Source organism: Solanum pennellii, chromosome 6 (assembly GCF_001406875.1).
Source record: "Solanum pennellii chromosome 6, SPENNV200".
NCBI lineage: Eukaryota > Viridiplantae > Streptophyta > Magnoliopsida > Solanales > Solanaceae > Solanum > Solanum pennellii.
In genome coordinates this window covers 45,202,717-45,222,365 of record NC_028642.1, presented here as the reverse complement: position 1 = coordinate 45,222,365, position 19,649 = coordinate 45,202,717, and the positions used below count along the sequence as shown (strand labels likewise).

Here is a 19,649-nt window from a genome sequence, read left to right as displayed (position 1 = left end):
AAGAATAAAAAAATGACATAAATCAAATATTTAAGTACATAACTGAGACATTTTGACCATCAAAGAAGATACTCACGAGTATAATTAGAGTTGTCAAAATGATCAGTCCAGTCTCACCCGAACTAAGCCTAGCGGGCTAAGAAATTTAATAGGCTAGTATGGACCGACCCTTCATTTGAAAGGGCCCGAAAATTGGTCAATCCAACCCAAGCCTGGAAGGGTCATGATGAGTTGGGGGCAGGCTAGCCTTTTTTATCTTTTTAATCATAAAATTTTGTCAATATATTAATTTAACACGTTTAACAAAATCATATGAAAATACATAATAATTACAATCATAACATACATTATACATATGATTAGTGGTGCTTTCCATTACAATCTCATATCTAAATACATAACATCAAGAAAATGAAACAATTTCAAATTAAATGTGGCATATATACAATGATGCCGTTTCAATAATTCTAGTAAGACTATAAAAGAAAAGATAATAATATTTTTTGACGAATAGATAAATAAATAATTTTGAAAAAATAAATTTGTAATTAAAGAACAATTACGCCTTATAACTTTAGTTATTTTAATCCAAATTAAATAAAGGAGAAACTGTCTGATTACACAAACACTCCGATCATATTTACTAACTCTCACTTTAGTTTATAACAATTACATTTTATCTCACTAATTAATAATTTTAAATTAAATTTCAAGTCAGATACACCTAGATACATGTTTTTTCCTATCAGAAGTGTACATTGAAATAGGGAGAGATGCAAGAGAGAACAAGAGGGAGGCGAACGAGATTTGTCTATTTATCTCATATACATGTTAATCCATTGGATACACATTAGATACATTTATCTAGTGTGGTTCACATGCATATCTAGAATATCATATATGCGAGCAAGATAGAAGAGTAGCGAACAAGATGGGAGGGAAGCGAGGGGGCAAGCGAGATGGAAAGGAGGTGAGCGGGCGAGGGAGATTTGTCTATCTATCCTATGTACATGTGAATTCACTTGTATACAGTGCATCTATAATAAATTACATCTATTTTTGAGCTCATGTATCCCGAGATACATATATCTAAACATATTTGAACGCACCAAAATTCAATACGATTTGCAATATTGTAAATTAGTGTGTATCCGAGTAATTAGCTCCTAAACTAGAGAAATTTCTATAAGTTGCCCTTGAATAAATAGTTTTGGTCCATGGTTCATCTCTGATCAGGCCTCCGTCAAGCCTCAAGGATCGAGGACTTAATTGGGCTGGACTTATAAGTCCTAAGTTTAAATGGGTTTGAAGTTCTTTCCGATCCCAATAACAGGTTGTTGGACCGACCCCATAAGCTAAATCCATTTTGATAGTAAGCTATAAAATCTAAAATAATTACAAGTTCATACCAAATCCAAAGACAACCCAAAATCAAAATCCCGAGTTGCTATAGAGATCTTGGCGGAGGGAATGTGAGCATTTCGGGACATCCTACTTCAGTTGAAAGGAGGAAGGTTAGGGTCGGAATTGGCATTCGGTCGAGACCACATTGGCAACCACTAAGAAAGAAAAGAGGTTATATGATGTTTAGACATCTTCCAGGAGGAACAAGTTGAAGGAGGGGGGAGTGCAATAAAGAGATCAAATAAGAAACCTACCACTTATGATCAAACACTAAAAATTATTTCTGAAAAATATTTTCTACTTACTAACCAAACATGAGAAAATAAGTCCAAAATCTACTTATTTTTCAGGAAAACATTTTTCATGGAAAACATTTCCCTTCATAACACACACCCTTATAATATCATTGACTAATAAGTAATTTCAAAACAAGAAACTTTAAATGATACCAATACAATGTATATATATATTGATTTGGTGTCAATTAAGCGAAATTATCAGTCTTAATGTCAAAAAAAAAAATTTCTTTTATAAACTCAGTTTCAAGTCAAACTAACATAGGTTAGAATTGGAAGTCATATGCTCTATGTATTTAATGTTTTAAAACAGGAACTAATTATTATTATTTGAAAGAAAAAAATGTATTTAACCACTAAAATTGTACTAACCACAAAGATGCATACTTACATGTTGGCCCTTATCTTATAACTGCCCCCAACCATTTTTTAGATGAAAAAAAATTTGTTAAGTAGAACAAGAAGGAAAAAAATGTCGAAGGTGGTGGTTTCCACCATAATCACCGCCTTCATCTTTCTCGTTGTACTCTTCATCCAATTAATTATCAAATTTAATCACAAAGACGGATATTACACACCTAATGGCTTGAGCAGGCGATTAGGGCTCAAAACTCGTGACCCAATTTTTGATCCTCTTGTTGCTGAATTGGAGCAAAAGAGAAGAGGAAAATCAAATGATGGATGGCGTAAGAAGGAGGATGAAAAATATTTTGATAATGATGGGAGATTGAAAACTAGTTTGAGATTGATGGTTTTGTTTCCTATTTTGGACGTTGCACCTAAAGATGGATTTATTGAGTATAAAGAGCTTGAAATTTGGAATACACAACAAGCTATTGATCGATTGCATTATAGGAGTTCGAGTGAAATGGAGTTTAGAGATAAGGATGGAGATGGAGCTATTTCTTTCTTTGAATATCTCCCTCAATTTACCAATGAAGACTTAGGTAATTCATTTCATTCACACTCAAATAACAATTAATGAGAGCCTTGAACGTAACTGGAAAAAGTTGATTTACTCTTATCCTTTCGTAGAAATGCAAGATAAGATAAGAGTGTACAATATAGTATAGACTCTTGTGATTCGATTCTTCTTCAGATTCCATGAATAGTGAAAAATTTAGTGCATCAAGATATCTTTGCCTTTTTTATAAATTAATTACGAGTATAATACTCATGTTGGACTAAAAGATCTCAAAGATATATTTTCACTAAACTATGAATTAGTTAGGAGAATGCGAGTTAAGTTATCTTCAGAATTCATGATGTCGAAACAGTCTTTCGCAGAAATATATAAAAGATTACATATAGTAGACTCTTGTGATTATATCCCATTAGTTAACCAAACCACACACATAGTAAAAGTTTAGTGCACCGAATTGTCCTTTTCCTTTTTATGAATTTCTGCTAATGAACCCAAATTTGGGTCATCTTTAATTTTCAGAGAAAAATGAGACAAGCCATGGAGATGCAGGATGGTGGATGGCACAATTCAGAAATGCTGATGCTGATCGAAGTGGAACTCTAAACTTATATGAATTTAGAGAGTAATTAATACTATTCTTTTCTTTCTTTTTTTAAAAAATAGAAAAAGGATAAATATATTTTTGAACTATCTTAAATGGTATGTAAATACTTCTGTCATACTTTTGGTATATTGATACCCCTGCTGTCCAAAAATTAGAGTGTATATGCCCTTAGCTCTAACGAAAGACTAAATAGGGACACGTGGCGCAATCTTATCCCTCGATCCGATGATGGTTCGGTGGATAAGATTATGACACGTATATGTTCGTTAGTATAAAGAATATGTATGCTCTAGTTTTTGGATGGCAAGAATATCAATGTCCCTAAAGTATAACAGAGGATATCTGCATATCATTTATAATAATTCGAGGACATATTTATCTTTTTTCCCTTTAAAAGAAAATAAATTTGGGGTATGCGTGTGTACATAAATTTTCACTAACAAAATGTTATCAACCTTCGTTGTGTCATTTAAAGTTCAAATCTTCCTGATGCAGTTTTATGCACCCTGAAGATAGCAGGAACGAACAAATACAGAGGTGGTTGTTGAGAGAAAAAATAAGGTTAGAATGTTTTATTAATTTTATATATATATATATATATATATATATATATATATATATATCATTTATATTTGAAATTGTTATAAAGTAAAGATTAAGTACTAAAATTAAATTAATAATGATTAAGAAGAGACAAATGTAGTAGAGAGATAAAATAGGAAATCTTTATCTTCCTTATTTTTGGTGTATTTTTTCATATAGGCTACAATGTCTTTTATAAGCATAAGAGGGGTAAAATGAACATTCACTAATTTTGTTTACAACACTTCCTCTTAGATGTCCATGTAAAATAAAATTCTTTAGTAAAGTAACAAATGCAAATAGTTGTTCCTAATACGCATTATTTGCTGCCTCATTAAAAACATAATCTAAAAAACCCAGTGGATAAAACCTTAATTAAGAAAAAAAGAGTACAACGCGTATTTTACTCCCCCGATAAAAATCACGATTTAGTTGTCTAAGTTTTCTCATTCCAATCTTGTATACCATCTTCTCGAAATTTGCGGTAAACAAAGACTTAGTGAATAAATCAACCACATTATCACTCGAACGAAGATATCACCATTCTTCTAGAGCTCATGTGTGTAGAAAAACTTTGGTGAAATGTGTTTCGTTCTATCTCCTTTTATGAATCCTCCCCTGAGTTATGCTATGCATGTTGCATTATCTTCATATAAAATTGTGGGTACTATGTCGCATTTTAAACCATATTTTTCTCGAATAAGGTGTATAGTGGACCTTAACCTCACACATTCTCGGCTTGCCTCATGAATAACTATTATCTTAGCATGATTTGATGAAGTGTCCACGATGGACTGTTTCGTAGATCTCCAAGATATGACAGTACCCCCACATGTGAATACATAATCTGTTTGAGATCTAGCTTTATGTGGGTCAGTCAAATATCCTGCATCAGCATAGCCAACAAGATCTAGACCACAATCGTTAGAATAGAAAACTCATATCGATAGTCACTTTTAGATGCCACAATATGTGTTTGATCCCATTTCAATGTCTTCTAGTAGGAGCAGAACTATATCTTGCTACAAATTAACCGAAAATGTTATATCAGGCCTTGTGGTGTTAGTAAGATACATTAGTGCAGCACTAAGATATGGTACTTCAGGACCAAGAATATTCTCATCCTTTTCTTGAGGTCGAAATGGATCTTTATTCACATCAAGTGATCGAACAACAATTGGAGTACTTAATGACATCCATATAAAATCATTTCAACACCTATTCTGTAGATTGATGAACAAACACGTCGTTTGTCAAATGCTCTATTTGCAAACTAAGACTTTGTCTTTATGAAATCTTTCATCTAAAATTCATTCTTTAGATAATAAATTGCCCTGTGAAGTTCCAATAAGGTTTATGTCATTGACATAAATAGCACGTACAACAAATTCTGATATTGTTTTCTTTATAAACGCACATGGCAAATCGCATAATTTGTATAACCTTTCTTAGATAAATACTCACTAAGACGATTATACCACATGCGTCCAGATTGCTTCAAACCGTACAATGATCTTTGCAATCTAATTGAGTACATTTTCCGAGGCTTTAAACTATATGCTTTGGGTATCTGAATCCTTCAGAAATTTTCATGTACATCGAGTGATCCATAAAGGTAGGCTGTAACAATATCCATCAAATGCATTTCAAGTTTATCATTGATTGTCAAACTAATAAGATAACACAATGTTGTTGCATCCATAACGGATGAATATATTTCTTCATAATCAGCGTCGGGCCTTTAAGAAAATCCTTTCGCAACAAGACGTGCTTTGTACTTTTGTATTTCATTTTTCTCATTCCTTTTCCGCATAAAAACTCATTTACAGTCAATAGGTTTAAAACCATTAGGTGTTTGTACTATAAGCCCAAAAACTTCGCTCTTGACAAGTGAATTCAATTCTGATTGAATTGATTCTTGCCATTTTGGCCAATCATTTCTTTGTCGACATTCTTCAACAGATTAAGGTTCAAGATCCTCACAATTTTGCATAATTTTTGATGCAACATTGTATGCAAAAACAAAATCCACCGCTATTTCTGAGCAACTCATATTTGTTTCATCATCACTTGATTTTATGGATGGTTCATTATTTTCTTGAGTCTCAAGTTCATTGATCCCTTCAAGGATACCAGAATTACTCACATCTGGACTTTCTATGTGAGCTTCTTTCACAATGTCATTTTGATCTTTTAATTTTCTTTTTCTAGGATTTTGATCCTTTGATCCTAATGATCTACCACGTTTCAGACGTGCTTTTGACTCATTATCTATGATACTAGTAGATGGTCCTACGGGGACATCAAGTCGAATTGGGACATTCATTGCAGGAATATGTGATTTAGTAATCCTTTTCAAATATGTAAAATGCTTCTGCATTTGATTTGCGATTTTCTACAAATAAATGATATTTTGTATTTCTTGCTCACAAATGGAAGTACGAGGATCAAGATGAGATAATGATGGATTTTTCCACAGAATCTCTCCTTTAATTTCATTACTTATTCCTCTTAATTTTGCGAAAAGTGTCTCATCAAATCGACAATCTGCAAATCGAGTTGTGAACATGTTTTCAGTTAATGGTTCAAGGTAGAGAATAATGAAGAGCGATTCAAACCCAATATATATTCCTAACCTTCTTTGGGGACCCATCTTAGTATGTTGTGGTGGCGCTACCAGCACATACACAAAGCATTCAAAAATTCTCAGATGAGATATATTGGATTGTTAACCCAAAATCATTTGAAATGGAGAAAACTTATGATAATTTGTCAGCCTGAATAAGTAGTGCAACATGCAAAATTGCATGACCCCACACAAAAATGGGCAACTTAGTTTTCATAAGTAATGGTCTGCAATCAACTGCAGTCGTTTAATTAATGACTCAGCCAGACCATTTTGAGTGTGAACATGAGCTACAAGATATTCAACTCTTTATTCCAATCGACAGACAATAATCATTGAATATTTGAGATGAAAACTCTACATCGTTATCAAGGCGAATAGACTTAATCTGATTATCAGGAAACTGTGTTCGTAATCGTATTATTTGTGCCAATAATTTTGTAAATGCCAAATTGGGAGATGACAATAGGCATACATGAGACCATATAGAAGAAGCATCTATCAGGATCATAAAATATCTAAATGGCCCACTCGGTGGGTGAATTGGCCCACAAATGTCCCCATATATATGTTTGAAGAACGCAGGGAACTCAATTTTGACATTTGTTTGTTATGGTATCTCAATTAACTTGCCTTGATAATATGCATCACAAGAAAATTCACCATTTAAATGAATTTTCAAATTCTTTAATGGATGCCCATTTGAATTTTTTATAATTCGTCTCATCATTATAGACCAAGGATGTCTCAGACGATCATGCCAAAGTACGAAGGTATTGGAATCAGTGAACCCCTGATTTTACTATAGAATGTGCCGCAATTGCACTAATTTTTGTCCAATACAATCTAGAAGATAAGACCGTAAATTTTTCTACAACATATGTCTGTCTAGAGATATTTTTGGTTATGCCAAGATATTCAAGGTTCATTTCATCAATTTCTTGATATAATAATCATTTTCACGAATATCGTTGAACTCAATAAGTTTCTCCGAGATTGAGGAGAAAACATGACATTATTTATTATGAGTTTAGTTCCCTTGGACAAAATTATAATGACTCTTTCAGAGCTTTAATCAAACTAGTACTACCAGATATCGTAGTAACATTCATATTGTTCATACTCAAATGAAAAAAATAGTTCTCATTTTTGAATATCGTGTGTGTTGTACCAGAATTAATCAAGCAAATGTCTTCATAATTTGATAATTTGCTTGGAGAATTATCCATAGCTTCAAAAGTAATGAAATAAATTTATATTAAATGATTAATTATCTTCTATTAAATAATTTAAGAAATAATGTAAGTGTTAAAATGACATTTAAATAATTATAATGATCATATACTAATAATGCACAAGATTTTTATCACTCAAACCTTTAACACTAAATTGATTTAGTTTAGCATGTATAAAATAAGTATTAGTACAATTTTAATATCTTGCAAGGACATTTGAGTGACAAAGAAAAAAATATTTTTCACTTACCAATTTGGGTAGTGCTCTTACTTTTACATTAAATATAATATATATATTTTCCTTTATGGTCACTAAAATTCAACTCACTTTCCATTGGTGTTTTTAAAAGAAGGGACTTAATGAATATGCATGGATAAATATGAGCACTTTTAATTATTTAATTTTCACATTATAACCAATACAAAACAACAAATATCAATAACATTAGCAAATATCAATCATGGTTATTCTTCCATAGCCGTAGAATCGTCACCAATTAAGTGATCTATTTTTCCTTTAGGGTGTGTGAAGAAAATTTTCACATCCAAGTGTGTGATGTCAACATGATCAGTGATAAAATTAGCTTCTGACTTTTTATCCTTCTTTTCTAGTGATGCTTGATAAAGCTCAACCAAGTGTTTACGAGAACACAATCACGTGCATAATGACCTCTTCCACCACATCAAAAATAATTTATTTTAATTGTTTCACGTTTCTCATCTTTTCCTTTTCTGCTTTGATAATTATTTTTCTTTGGTGAAAAATTAACATCGGGAAAAGAATTTCATTCTTGGTCGTAATTACGACCACGCCTAGCGTGGTGGGCGTACACCTCATTCACTTCAGAAAATGATGGAGATCCAGTGGGATGATTCTCGTGATTTTTCATTAACAAATCATTATTTTGTTCAGCCACGAGAAGATGAGAAATCAGTTCAAAATACTTCTTGAAACCCTTTTCTTGATACTGCTGTTGTAAAAGCACATTCGAGGCATGAAATATGGAGAACATTTTTTCCATCATATCAACATCACTAACTGTATTTCTACATAGTTTTAATTGAGAAGTAATTCTGAACATGACCGAATTGTACTCATGAATAGACTTAAAGTCTTGTAGCCTTAAATGCATCCAATCATATCGTACCTTTGGATGAATGACCATCTTTAAATAGTCATATCTTTCTTTTAGATTATTCCACAGAATGAGTGGATCCTTGAATGTGAGATATTCAATTTTTAAATTTTCGACAATATGATGACGTAAGAATATCATTGCTTTAGCACAGTCTTGTTTTGATGCTTTATTTTCAATTTTAATGGTGTCTCCAAGACTCATAGCATCCAAATGGATTTCAGCATCCAGTACCCATGAAAGGTAGTTCTTTCCCGAATTATGAAGGGCAACGAACTCAAGTTTAGTAAGATTGGCATAATAATAAGAAGAAAAATAATAGTACTTAGCCTTCAAATTTAGTCTTCAAACTTTGAGATGATAGAGTCTCGTGCTGAGAACTTGTTACAAAATAAAGACTAAGTACTAAAATTAAACTAATAACAATTAAGAAGAGAAGAATGTAGTAGATGGATAAAATAGAAAACTTTTATCTTCCTTTTTTTTTATGTATTTTCCATATAGGTTACAATGTCTTTTATAGGCATAAGAAGTTCACTAATTTTATTTACAATTGAAATATATTATTGGTTTATTTTAATTATTTTTTGTTAATAGGCAAATGGACGTAAACAAGGATAATATGCTAAATCGATTGGAATTTAGTAATGGGGCTTACAATATTTATAAGACTTACCTTGAATATGAATCTCAAGGAACCAATATTCCTACACCATTTCAAGCATTTGCCAATCTTGACTACGATGGTGACGGGTAATTATTCTTACTTCATGTCAATTGTTAATTTTATTTCTTGGATACTGTAATTAAGTGAATTATATTTAATTAATTATTATTATTTGTATGTTAGATTTTTGACAGTGGAAGAATTGAAACCAATTCTACAATATTTATCCCCCGGAGAACTTTCCTATGCTAAAGTGTACACAACTTATTTGATTCGAGAGGTAAGTCCGATCGATTTGTGAAACAATATATTATATATTTTTGGTGATAATGCACAAGTACTCCCTCAACCTATGATCGAAATCTTAGAGACACACTTATACTATACTAAGGTCCTATTACCCCTGAACTTATTTTATTAATAATTTTTTACCCCTTTTTTATCTACATGACATTATCTTGTGGGCTCAACGCTAGTTGCCTTTTTTTTTTTCAAACTAGTGTCACATAGTCCGAAAAGTGGTAGACAATTACTTATAAAATAAGTTCAGGGGGTAATAGGACCTTAGTATAGCATAAGTGTGTCTCTGAGTTTTTCGGCATACATTGAGGGGGTACTTGTGCATTTTCCCTATATTTTTGAGTGACGAGGTTAGGGGGTTTGAGTCAATAATCACTAATATTTGCATTACTTTTTGTGTGTAGGCTGATGATGACAAAGATGGTAAATTGACATTGGATGAGATATTGAACCATGAAAGTATTTTCTATAATACTGTTTATGATAACAGTAGGAATGAAGAAATTTTCCACGAAGAACTGTGATTTATGGTACGTCATGTATTCAATGTAAATGTAAGCTAGGCTAATTCAGATACTCATATAACATATATAAAAATCAAATTCTCTTTTTTTTCCTTATAGGCTTTCTTTTTCTCTTGTTTATCATAATATAAATCATAATGCACTAACAGATACTTTGCATTTTTCTACATATTTCGTTTTTTTTCTTTCTTAATATAAATAGGGTGTGTTTGACACATACGAAGAAAAATATTTTTTTGAAAATTGTCTCTCCTAAAAAATAAGTTATTTTGTTATTTATTTTATGATGGTGTTTGATAAGTGCACATATTCTAAAAATACTTAAAAAATAAGTATATAATCTTAGACAAATACTATCGATGTAGAATGGATCCTGCGTGGGAGGGGATGAGGTGGAGTGAGGGAGATTATGTTAGCTAAATCTTTATTTTTATTATTGTCAACAGGAGATTATATATGTGTGTGTGTTAATTCAAAGAGGCAGTTATTTATTTCAACTCGAGCCATGAGGTCAAGTCAGCTGATCATGGTTCAACAAGAAGCAGTTAATTAATTAATAGCGTTGAAATTAGTTGAATGCTAGCTGAAGGGAGGTCCTAGTTATATACTAGTAGCTACATAATTATCATGCATTAGCGGTAGCTAATAGTCTTTTTAGTGTATATATAATACATTTTACCTGTATATATCTTGATGAATAAGAATATAATTAGAATTTTTCTCTAGTTTCTAGTGCCGTCAAAACGGATTTAGCCATGGGACCGGTCCAATCCAGCCCTTTATTTGGCTGTTTGCTACGTTCATTTTATACAAAAAAAAATTCACCAAATTCAAATTTGAATCGGTATTTACTTGTGTATTGGTAAAACTCCAACTCGTCATCCAAAACAATTTATAATTACCTAGGAAAATTTTAAAAAAAGATCATGTCAAAACTTCCAAACAAATTAGTAATTCACCAATTAACAAATACCTGAACGATTTTATATTGCACGAATTATTTCAAAGTTCAAGTTGGAATTTCTGTTCTAAAGTTATTTGTCAACTAAATCCTATTCGATTCTTTCAATATCTTTTGTCCACATAGGAAAAAATTCAAATGAGGTTTGAGAATCAACGGAGATAAAATTTGATACGGAAAGTTTGAGAAACAATAAGAGGTGCAGTCACTGTGGTTTTCTCTTTGAAATTATAATTGATGAGAAGTTTAAGTGATGTGTTTATTTTAAGAAAAAAATTCTCTCTCCTGATTCTTCATTATATCATTGAATAATTGTATTTTTTCAAATCAAACAAATTAAGTAATCATATATATGTCTTAATACTACTTCCATCAACATTTATATCTCTTAATACTACTTCCAACAGCATAAACCAACATCAATTACCCTTTTCTCAAACAAACAGCATAAACCAACCAAATCTTCATATACTACTTCCAACAGCATAGATCTAAAAAAGAAATGTCTTTTTGCAGAAACTATAATGAGCATCAGAATAGTTGGCATGCTTACATGAATTGCAGGAGTACTCCTACCAAAGGACTTTCCATGACCTTTGTCTCGAGCAATACCTATAAAAAAAATATAACTGTGTAGTTGACTTTATGAAAATGTATTGTCATGTCTAAACAAAAAAAACTTTCAGTGATGTGGAACTACAAACACAACATGCATGGGAGCTATTTATCCAATGTCAAAACAAAATACAAGCAGCCCCACTTAAATATCATATTGTATGAGAATGAAAGGAGATTACCAAATGACTATCACCAAAAAAAGAAAGCAAATCGAATGTTTTTCATGGTGTGTTGAGAGCAATATTCGTTGTTGATAATGTTGGGAACAATTATTTACTACATATGGAAGGAACCAAAGAAACAAACATGTAATTGATAGAACATGGATAAAGAGTATATTAAAAATACCAAAAAAGCTGGTAGATCAACTGAAAAAACTTATGCCTGCTTATAAAAGAGTGAATAGTTATCATCAAGTTTGGTTAGAAGATTTACACAAAGAATGAGCTTCAGAAATCTATATTAGATACTGAAAATTTGAATACAATCACAGAAAATGATATTAGAGAACTGGAGAAGCCTTTTAAGAGGCTGAAAAGTTTAATACCATCAGATCATGTGCTTTTGAAAAGGCACCTAGACCTGATAGTTACATTCTGTCATCAAAGCTGGTATGTATAATGCTAATGTAAAATGACCACAAAGCATAGCATCTGTTTCAATTTTCTCTGTAGCACGAAAGAGAACAGAAATTCTCTTTGGATTGGCCATCAAAGACACCACACTTGACACTAAAAACTCCATAACCAATGTAAAAGGACCAATGATAATGAAAACACAGTAGCTAAAAGAAAGGAAAGGGTGAATGTGGAAATTTCCTAGGCATGCAAAGCATCACAAAACAACTCTCATTCAAATGGAACATTCAGTTACCTGGTATGTATAACACTAATTAATGCTATAAGCAAATTTAAATAAAGGTTAAAATAAGAAATAGAACTACTAGTAAAAAAGTACAAGTTGATTGCCCAAAAGGTACTCTATTTCATATTCATTAAATTTAATCAAAATATACAAATCGAACTAACAAAAATAGTTAGTAGTAACACAACTATCAGAGATTTAACTCAGAGAAGCTTCAATTCCTATACATACAACTACAGTAGATGGTCTTATCCACTTAATCATTACGCTCCACTATTAAATTAAGATACTAAGAAATCCATTAAAAAGCAGTCCCCAATTAAAGCCTCATCTGAATTACTTTTCTTTGCTTCTGTATATGCAGTTTCCTAGTTTCTCTCATAGTAGAAGAGAACAGGGGTTATTTAATAAAGCCTGTTGAGAAGAACTTTTGAAGTCATATATAGTCTTCATCTCTTTTGAAGTCATATATAGACTTTATCTCGTTTAATTACTCCTTTCAATGCTCTGTTTGTAAGTCTTGTCTTTATCAACTTTATACATAACTCATTACCCTAAGAACTTGTGAATTTCTGATCCTCTATGTAGTACCACTAAGAATGATTGAAAGGAAATGGGATACGAAAATCAATTATGATTATTGCTTCTATCTGAAGTAAGTTATTCAGATTACATTAAGAGGTTCTTGTTCAGCTGAATCACTATTTTTTAACTTATTGACGGGATACCTTAGTTATCACTGTTTTGTCAAAGGAATTGTTTCTTTCATTTGTCATATTAAATGGGCTTAAGTCTGTTGGTTACTAACTGTTGGTGAAATCTATAATGTACAAAGATGTTCACTTATTGCATATACAGATAGTGTCCTGCCTCATATGGTTGTCAATTTGATCTCTTAGTTAGCAAGTATGAGAAAAAATTGTACATTTTTATCATGCCATTTTCAGTGTCAGCAATCTTTTGACTTCAAAGCTAATGAGATCATGTATTTCGTAATTAGGTCATGCATCAAAACCTTAAAGGATGCCAGATGCCTCATATGTGAAGAACAAAACTGCTTAAACTGATCATTAGGTTTAGAGTAGGGGCATAGCTACATTAAACTAGTACATGTTAAATCAAACCAAAGGGACACCTATCAAATTTTCACCACTTTGATAGAAATGAGAATGAACACTGAAGAAATCAAACTATTAAGCAATAACGCCATTTTTTGCATCGAATAAACTACTGCATCAATGAACCTAAACAACCAAACACCACAACAATGTAACTACCGCATACTGACCAAATCCTGATTAATTTAATGATACAAGCAAACTAAGGCATCATACATACTTCTCATTGACACGAAAATCAACAAATAAAACGTTATCACAGGAGGCAACAAGGAGAAAACTATATTAACTTTTTGGAATAAGATTAGACCATTTCGAAGCTATGCGAATGAACCCAAAACAACATTTCATTCATTTACATACCACGGTTCAAAGGTTAGCCGAATTGAAACTTGAGACGGGAGCTTTCGCCTGAGCTTGAGAAGGAGACGGGAGCTTTCACCGGAGGTAGAAGCTTGAGAAGGAGACAGAGCTTTCAACTGAACTAGATACCAAGTATATGCTGAAGACATTGTTCGATAGCTGCCTCTAAAATGCTCACTGAATCAGAAGTAATGACGGAAGCTTTCATCTGAGCAATAAGACGGAGATTTCACCTAACAATTTTACCTTTCACCTCAAGGATTTCACCTGAAGAGGTGGGAGATTTCACTTGAGATTTTTCTCCTTTCGCCTTTCAGTAAGAGTAAACCCTATTTCTTTTAGGGATAATGTCTTTTCGTTTCCTTTTTGTTTACTAGGATTCAAGACATAGTTTAAAAAATTGCAACAAACTTATCGACGAATTATGAATTTCTTCCCTACTAAATAAATTTATTTACTTAAATTAGATTCCAGCGACGGATTTTCTGTCACTATATAATTTAAATTCTATAAAAATATATTTATAATTTAAGAAAGGATTTTCCATCGCTAATTCCGTCACAGAATAAATTTGTCACACCCAGTTTGTTGCAAAATACTAGCGAAAATTAGGGCGCAAAATTTTCCGCTATTTTTTAGCGGCTAAAAAAAATTTCGTCGCAGATCCGTCGCTGTATCATAACTCAAAAAATTATTTGTAATTATTGCAACGAAATAGCTATTTCGTTGCAAATCCGTTGTTATATAGTGACAGAACATCTTCGTCACTAATATCCGTCGCTAATCCCTATTTTTTTTAGTAGTGAATTATATTGTATTAGTTCAATTGACTTGGTTATTGGTTGTACTAGATGATGTTGTTACACTAATCATGAATGAATTAGGGTGATTTATAGTTCTTTCATACTAGTTCTTGAGAAGTGATCTAAGTTATGAAGTACGTTGTGAATTAACTTAAGTATCTTGTCTTAAGCTCTGATCTAGTATTAAATTGTGATGTAGTGATTCTTCTAGTCATGTTATCATGTTGGTCACTGAATTATGATAATGTTATACCCTAATAGGGTTGAATTAAGGATTGATGGTAAGACCTTGATGATGGATTATGAAGGAGACTTGGTAAGTCTTATGATCCCTATCTTTTACTTCAAATTATGGTTAATTGTGATTAAGTCATGATGTTGTATTGGAGCATGCCTTGTATTAGGGTTGATAGGATGGTATGATGTTGAATTGAAATGTTTTGACTATGATTTGTGAGGTGTTAGCTTAAGATGTAAATGTTATACGGATGGTGAATGATTTACCAATGTGCCTTATCATGATATGAAAATGTTAATGTGCTAACCTCACCTATGTGAATTGTAATAAAAGGACAAGACTCATGTAATTCCTATTGAGCTGTGATGATGATGATGTTATACAAGGGTTAGACCCTATGACCTACATTAAGCTATGATGATTAATAAAGACATTAAAGACACTTCAAAAGGGACTCTAGCTTAGCACCGAGTGAACTAGAGTGAGGAGTGTCCCTTCCCACACAGGAAATGTAGGATCACTAATGTACTCTTGAGATTGGAGACTATAATGCGTGTAGCATAAAGAGGGTCCCAATTATATCTCCTGGTTCTTGAACTATGTCGCCCCCATAGGAATACTGGCTAGCGGATCCATGCAGTTGCTATATTCATGTTTGGTACTACCTTGGCAAGTAGTCCGCCTTCTTTCGGTTTAGGGTTCCATGACACCAGAAAGATTTCACATTAGCTCATGTGGTCTATGTCGGTTAGGGAAAGATGTTCCCAAAAGGTAAAATAAACTAAAGGATTGAACTCTAACTAAGATGACCTAAGGGGTTTAGCTTAGTCTAGGTAGGGGTATGAGACTCTACCTAAACATTGCACTAGTTAGCCTTGAAGGGAGTTTTAGGAGGATGTTCTTATATATGAATATGCTTATAATGCTAATGATATGTATATGGTGAACTTGCACATTGTTGATACTATTTGTTGATTGGTGTCACTTATGAATATGTGTTGGTCTATATTGTTAAAGTATGATGCTATGTACTCTTAAATGTTATGATATGTGAAGTGGGATGTTGGTCATGATTCTTGTTGAGTTATTTGATTGAGTAAGGTTATGGGGCTTTGCTTGGTCATTGCACTTGTTGACTTAATAGGGGTTCATGGGTAATTGTCTTATTTTGGCTATGATGAAATGTACTCTTGTTCATGCTTGTGGTTATTTATGACTTGCTGATAGAGTTACTTGACTATGTGTTCAATTACATGATATGCATGTTGACTTGACTAGTTTGATGTTGTTGGTCTTGTGATGTACATGCCTATGACTTAATAAATATGCCTAAGTGATTTGGTATAGTCTTGTTGAATATGCATAAAGGTTTTCAAGAAACTTGCATACTTAATGAAATGTCCCTTTTAGTATGTTTTCATGATATGTGTGCATATGGTCTCAACAAGTGGTGTACTAACCCCATTACTTCCTTTTCCCCAACATTTTAGGTTCCGATCGTTGGAGGACTTTTGGAGATGACATTGAAGAAGACTTGGATTTCTTGATCATCCAAGTAGGGTAGGTCCTCACTTTCCGAGGGCGATGCCATTATCAAGCCATGATGTTATTTTTAGTATTAAGACTCTTATGTTTCTTTCCTTTTCATTTGGATATTAAACATTGTATGACCTATATGTGGTCTTGTTTCATTGATGTATGGACTAGTCCTAATTTGATATACTCTTATTAGATGGTTATGAGATGAAACGACTATTTTGAGACTATGTTATCTTTTATATACTTATGTGCAATAGGAGTAGAAGACTAAGTAATCTTCCTATATGAAGGGTCTATGTATACTAGATATATATATACTATGTGTATGTAGAGGTTTATGTAAACCTCCGAGTAGATGTAATGAAAAGTTTTAAATTTTCTGCTAATTTTGACCTATGAATGTAATGATGTAAGCTAAGAGGCTAGTTTTAGTCTTCAAAGAGGACGACGACGTTGGTTACGTCTAGGAGCTATTCTCGGATGTGACAGAATAATAAGGGTAAGGCGATTTGTGGGCCAAATAAAATAATTATATAAAAAAATAGAATATTAACAATAATAAGAGTCCAAACTCAAAATCTATTTACAATTTAAATACAATGTTTATAAAATTAAATTAATATTTCTATTTAGCTATTTATACTTTTACTTGAAACCAACTTAATAAATATTATAAAGATAATTTTATTTGTGAATTTGATTAACAAGTAATACTAACATATGTAATATTGTCTTGTCGATATTTGTGATAATATTTTTAAATTACAATTTAATTTCAAATATTATAAAAAATAATTTCTTTAAAAAGTGGGGCACAACCTACAACTCACATACTTGTGATTCGGACCAAATCAATCCGATATGACCATCAAATTTCAAAATCTGTTTAAGTTAGCCCAAATAAAATCAAATCATATTGACATCTCTACATTCAAGAGAGTATTATGAGTATACTAATCATTATAGATGTATTTTATGACATCTGCTCTCCCCCTAACTTGATATCTTAGCAGGGGCGGAGCTATAGCCATCCAAAGTTGGTTAGGTTAACACCATTCACCGAAAAATTACATCACGTATATAAGTCAAAAATCTGGGTTTAAACAATACATATATAATGTTGAACAACCTTAGCGTAAGCTCTTCCTCTGCTGCATTGGTTAAGGGTTTTCATTTATTCCTTGTGGTTTTGTGTTCGATTCTATGTAACTTCATTATATTTTTTGATTTTGTTTTGAGATAAGTCTTACTTATACTTGTACACACACATTAATTTTAATTTACCTAAAATCCTTAAATGTTTTTGAAATTTTTTAACTTTTAATATTACAATTTTGATAATATATTCTTGCATAAAAAAATACATTTATTAATTTTAATTTACTTAAAATTCTTAAAATGTTTTCTTAATTTAAATATTACAATTATAAAAATATAGAGTAACATTTATGAATAAATAGTTTTAATTTTGAAATTTGTTATTATATACATTTTATGTATTTCTTATTTTTATCTAACATGGGTGTAAAAACAAATTGGCAAACATTTTACATTAAAAATTTGTGCTAAAATATGTTTATAACTTTAAATTCAAAGCTAAAATCAATACATTTGTTTTATTTTCTTCTTTTTAATAGAAAAAAAGAATTGTTTGATGGTGTGATTTGTGTTTCCTATAAAGCTAGACACATTTATTCAATTATTATTTCACCTTATACACAATGATTCATATATTCTTTATCATATAAAATTAATGCATTGGGAGAAAAAACTCGATTGTTTATATTTGATAGTAACAAATATATAGATCGCTCATGATACGGTAAGTTAAACAAATAACATCCAACTCATTGATAAAAATATATATATTCTCGAACACCTTTGATAAAATTTCTGGATTCGCCACTAAATCTTAGAATGGTTTTTACTTTATATTACTAATTTTTGTACTTCTAAGTCTCAACAATGGTAATTTAGGTTGACTAATTTCATTAAATCGACCAAAGTAAAATAGTTATATTAGTAGTACTTCATAAGAGTAATAAGCTGAGAAAAATTAAAAATAGATGTTAGGAAAAAGGGTCTGCTATACCTCTCAACTTTATATTTGGAGCTGATATATCCCTTGTTATGAAAGTGGTTCATATATGCCTTTACCGTTATACAAACGGCTCACATATACCCTTGTCATTACAAAATGACTCACATATACCCTCCATTTAACGGAAGTTAAAAAAATTAATTTTATGTTTATATTTATTATTTTTATTTTTTTTTAAAATTATTTAGGTGTATATATGATTCTTCTATCAAAGTTCAAGGTATATTTTAATTTTTTCATACATAAATTATTTTTGACTTCTTTTATTATAATTATTTGAGTTTCTTATTCTTATTTTATTTTTTTCTTTCATTCCTTATTTTTAAAGAAAAAAATTTAAACTACTTTTTTTTCTATATTGTGATTTAATTTTTGTATTCGAAGAAAAAAATTTGATCATCTACAATAAGTTTTACAAGAATATTAGTGAAACATAAATAAATTTGATTATCAAAATAATAATTCTAAACTAGTCATTGAAACAAAAAGAAAAGTCAAAAAAATATGTTTGACGAGGATTAAATTTACTCGTATGAGATTATATTTTTATTAAAAAAATAATAAAAAGTTTAGATTAAAATTATTTTTCGAGGAAAAAAGTATGTATGAGCCATTTTTTTTATAAGCAGGGGTATATATGAGCCGCTTTCATAATATATCAGCTCTAAATGACAAAATTGAAGATTATATGAAACCATTTTTCCTAGATATTAATTACTCCACCAGTCGCATAGTAGCAGATAAT

General features: G+C 31.3%; 1 protein-coding gene across 2 annotated transcripts; it reads left to right on the top strand.

Annotated features, from left to right (window-relative positions):
- The first annotated feature begins 2,137 nt into the window (after positions 1-2,137).
- Positions 2,138-11,024, top strand: LOC107022638 (calumenin-B). Of its 2 annotated transcripts, XM_015223234.2 has the most exons (7): positions 2,138-2,647; positions 3,145-3,247; positions 3,725-3,790; positions 9,406-9,561; positions 9,659-9,755; positions 10,180-10,305; positions 10,746-11,024. In XM_015223234.2, the coding sequence occupies exons 1-6, from the start codon at positions 2,173-2,175 to the stop codon at positions 10,297-10,299; spliced, it is 1,017 nt and encodes a 338-aa protein (XP_015078720.2). In that variant the 5' UTR covers positions 2,138-2,172; the 3' UTR covers positions 10,300-10,305; positions 10,746-11,024. The 2 variants fall into 2 exon arrangements, with proteins under 2 accessions (XP_015078720.2, XP_015078719.2); XM_015223233.2 differs by lacking the exon at positions 10,746-11,024 and having other exon boundaries at positions 10,180-10,395.
- The last annotated feature ends 8,625 nt before the right edge of the window (positions 11,025-19,649 follow it).

Coding starts and splice junctions, on each gene's coding strand:
- LOC107022638 (XM_015223234.2), top strand. CDS start 2,173: ATGTCGAAGGTGGTGGTTTCCACCATAATCACCGCCTTCATCTTTCTC. Junction 3,791..9,405: donor TTGTTGAGAGAAAAAATAAG/GTTAGAATGTTT, acceptor TTTTGTTAATAG/GCAAATGGACGTAAACAAGG. Junction 9,756..10,179: donor CAACTTATTTGATTCGAGAG/GTAAGTCCGATC, acceptor TTTTGTGTGTAG/GCTGATGATGACAAAGATGG.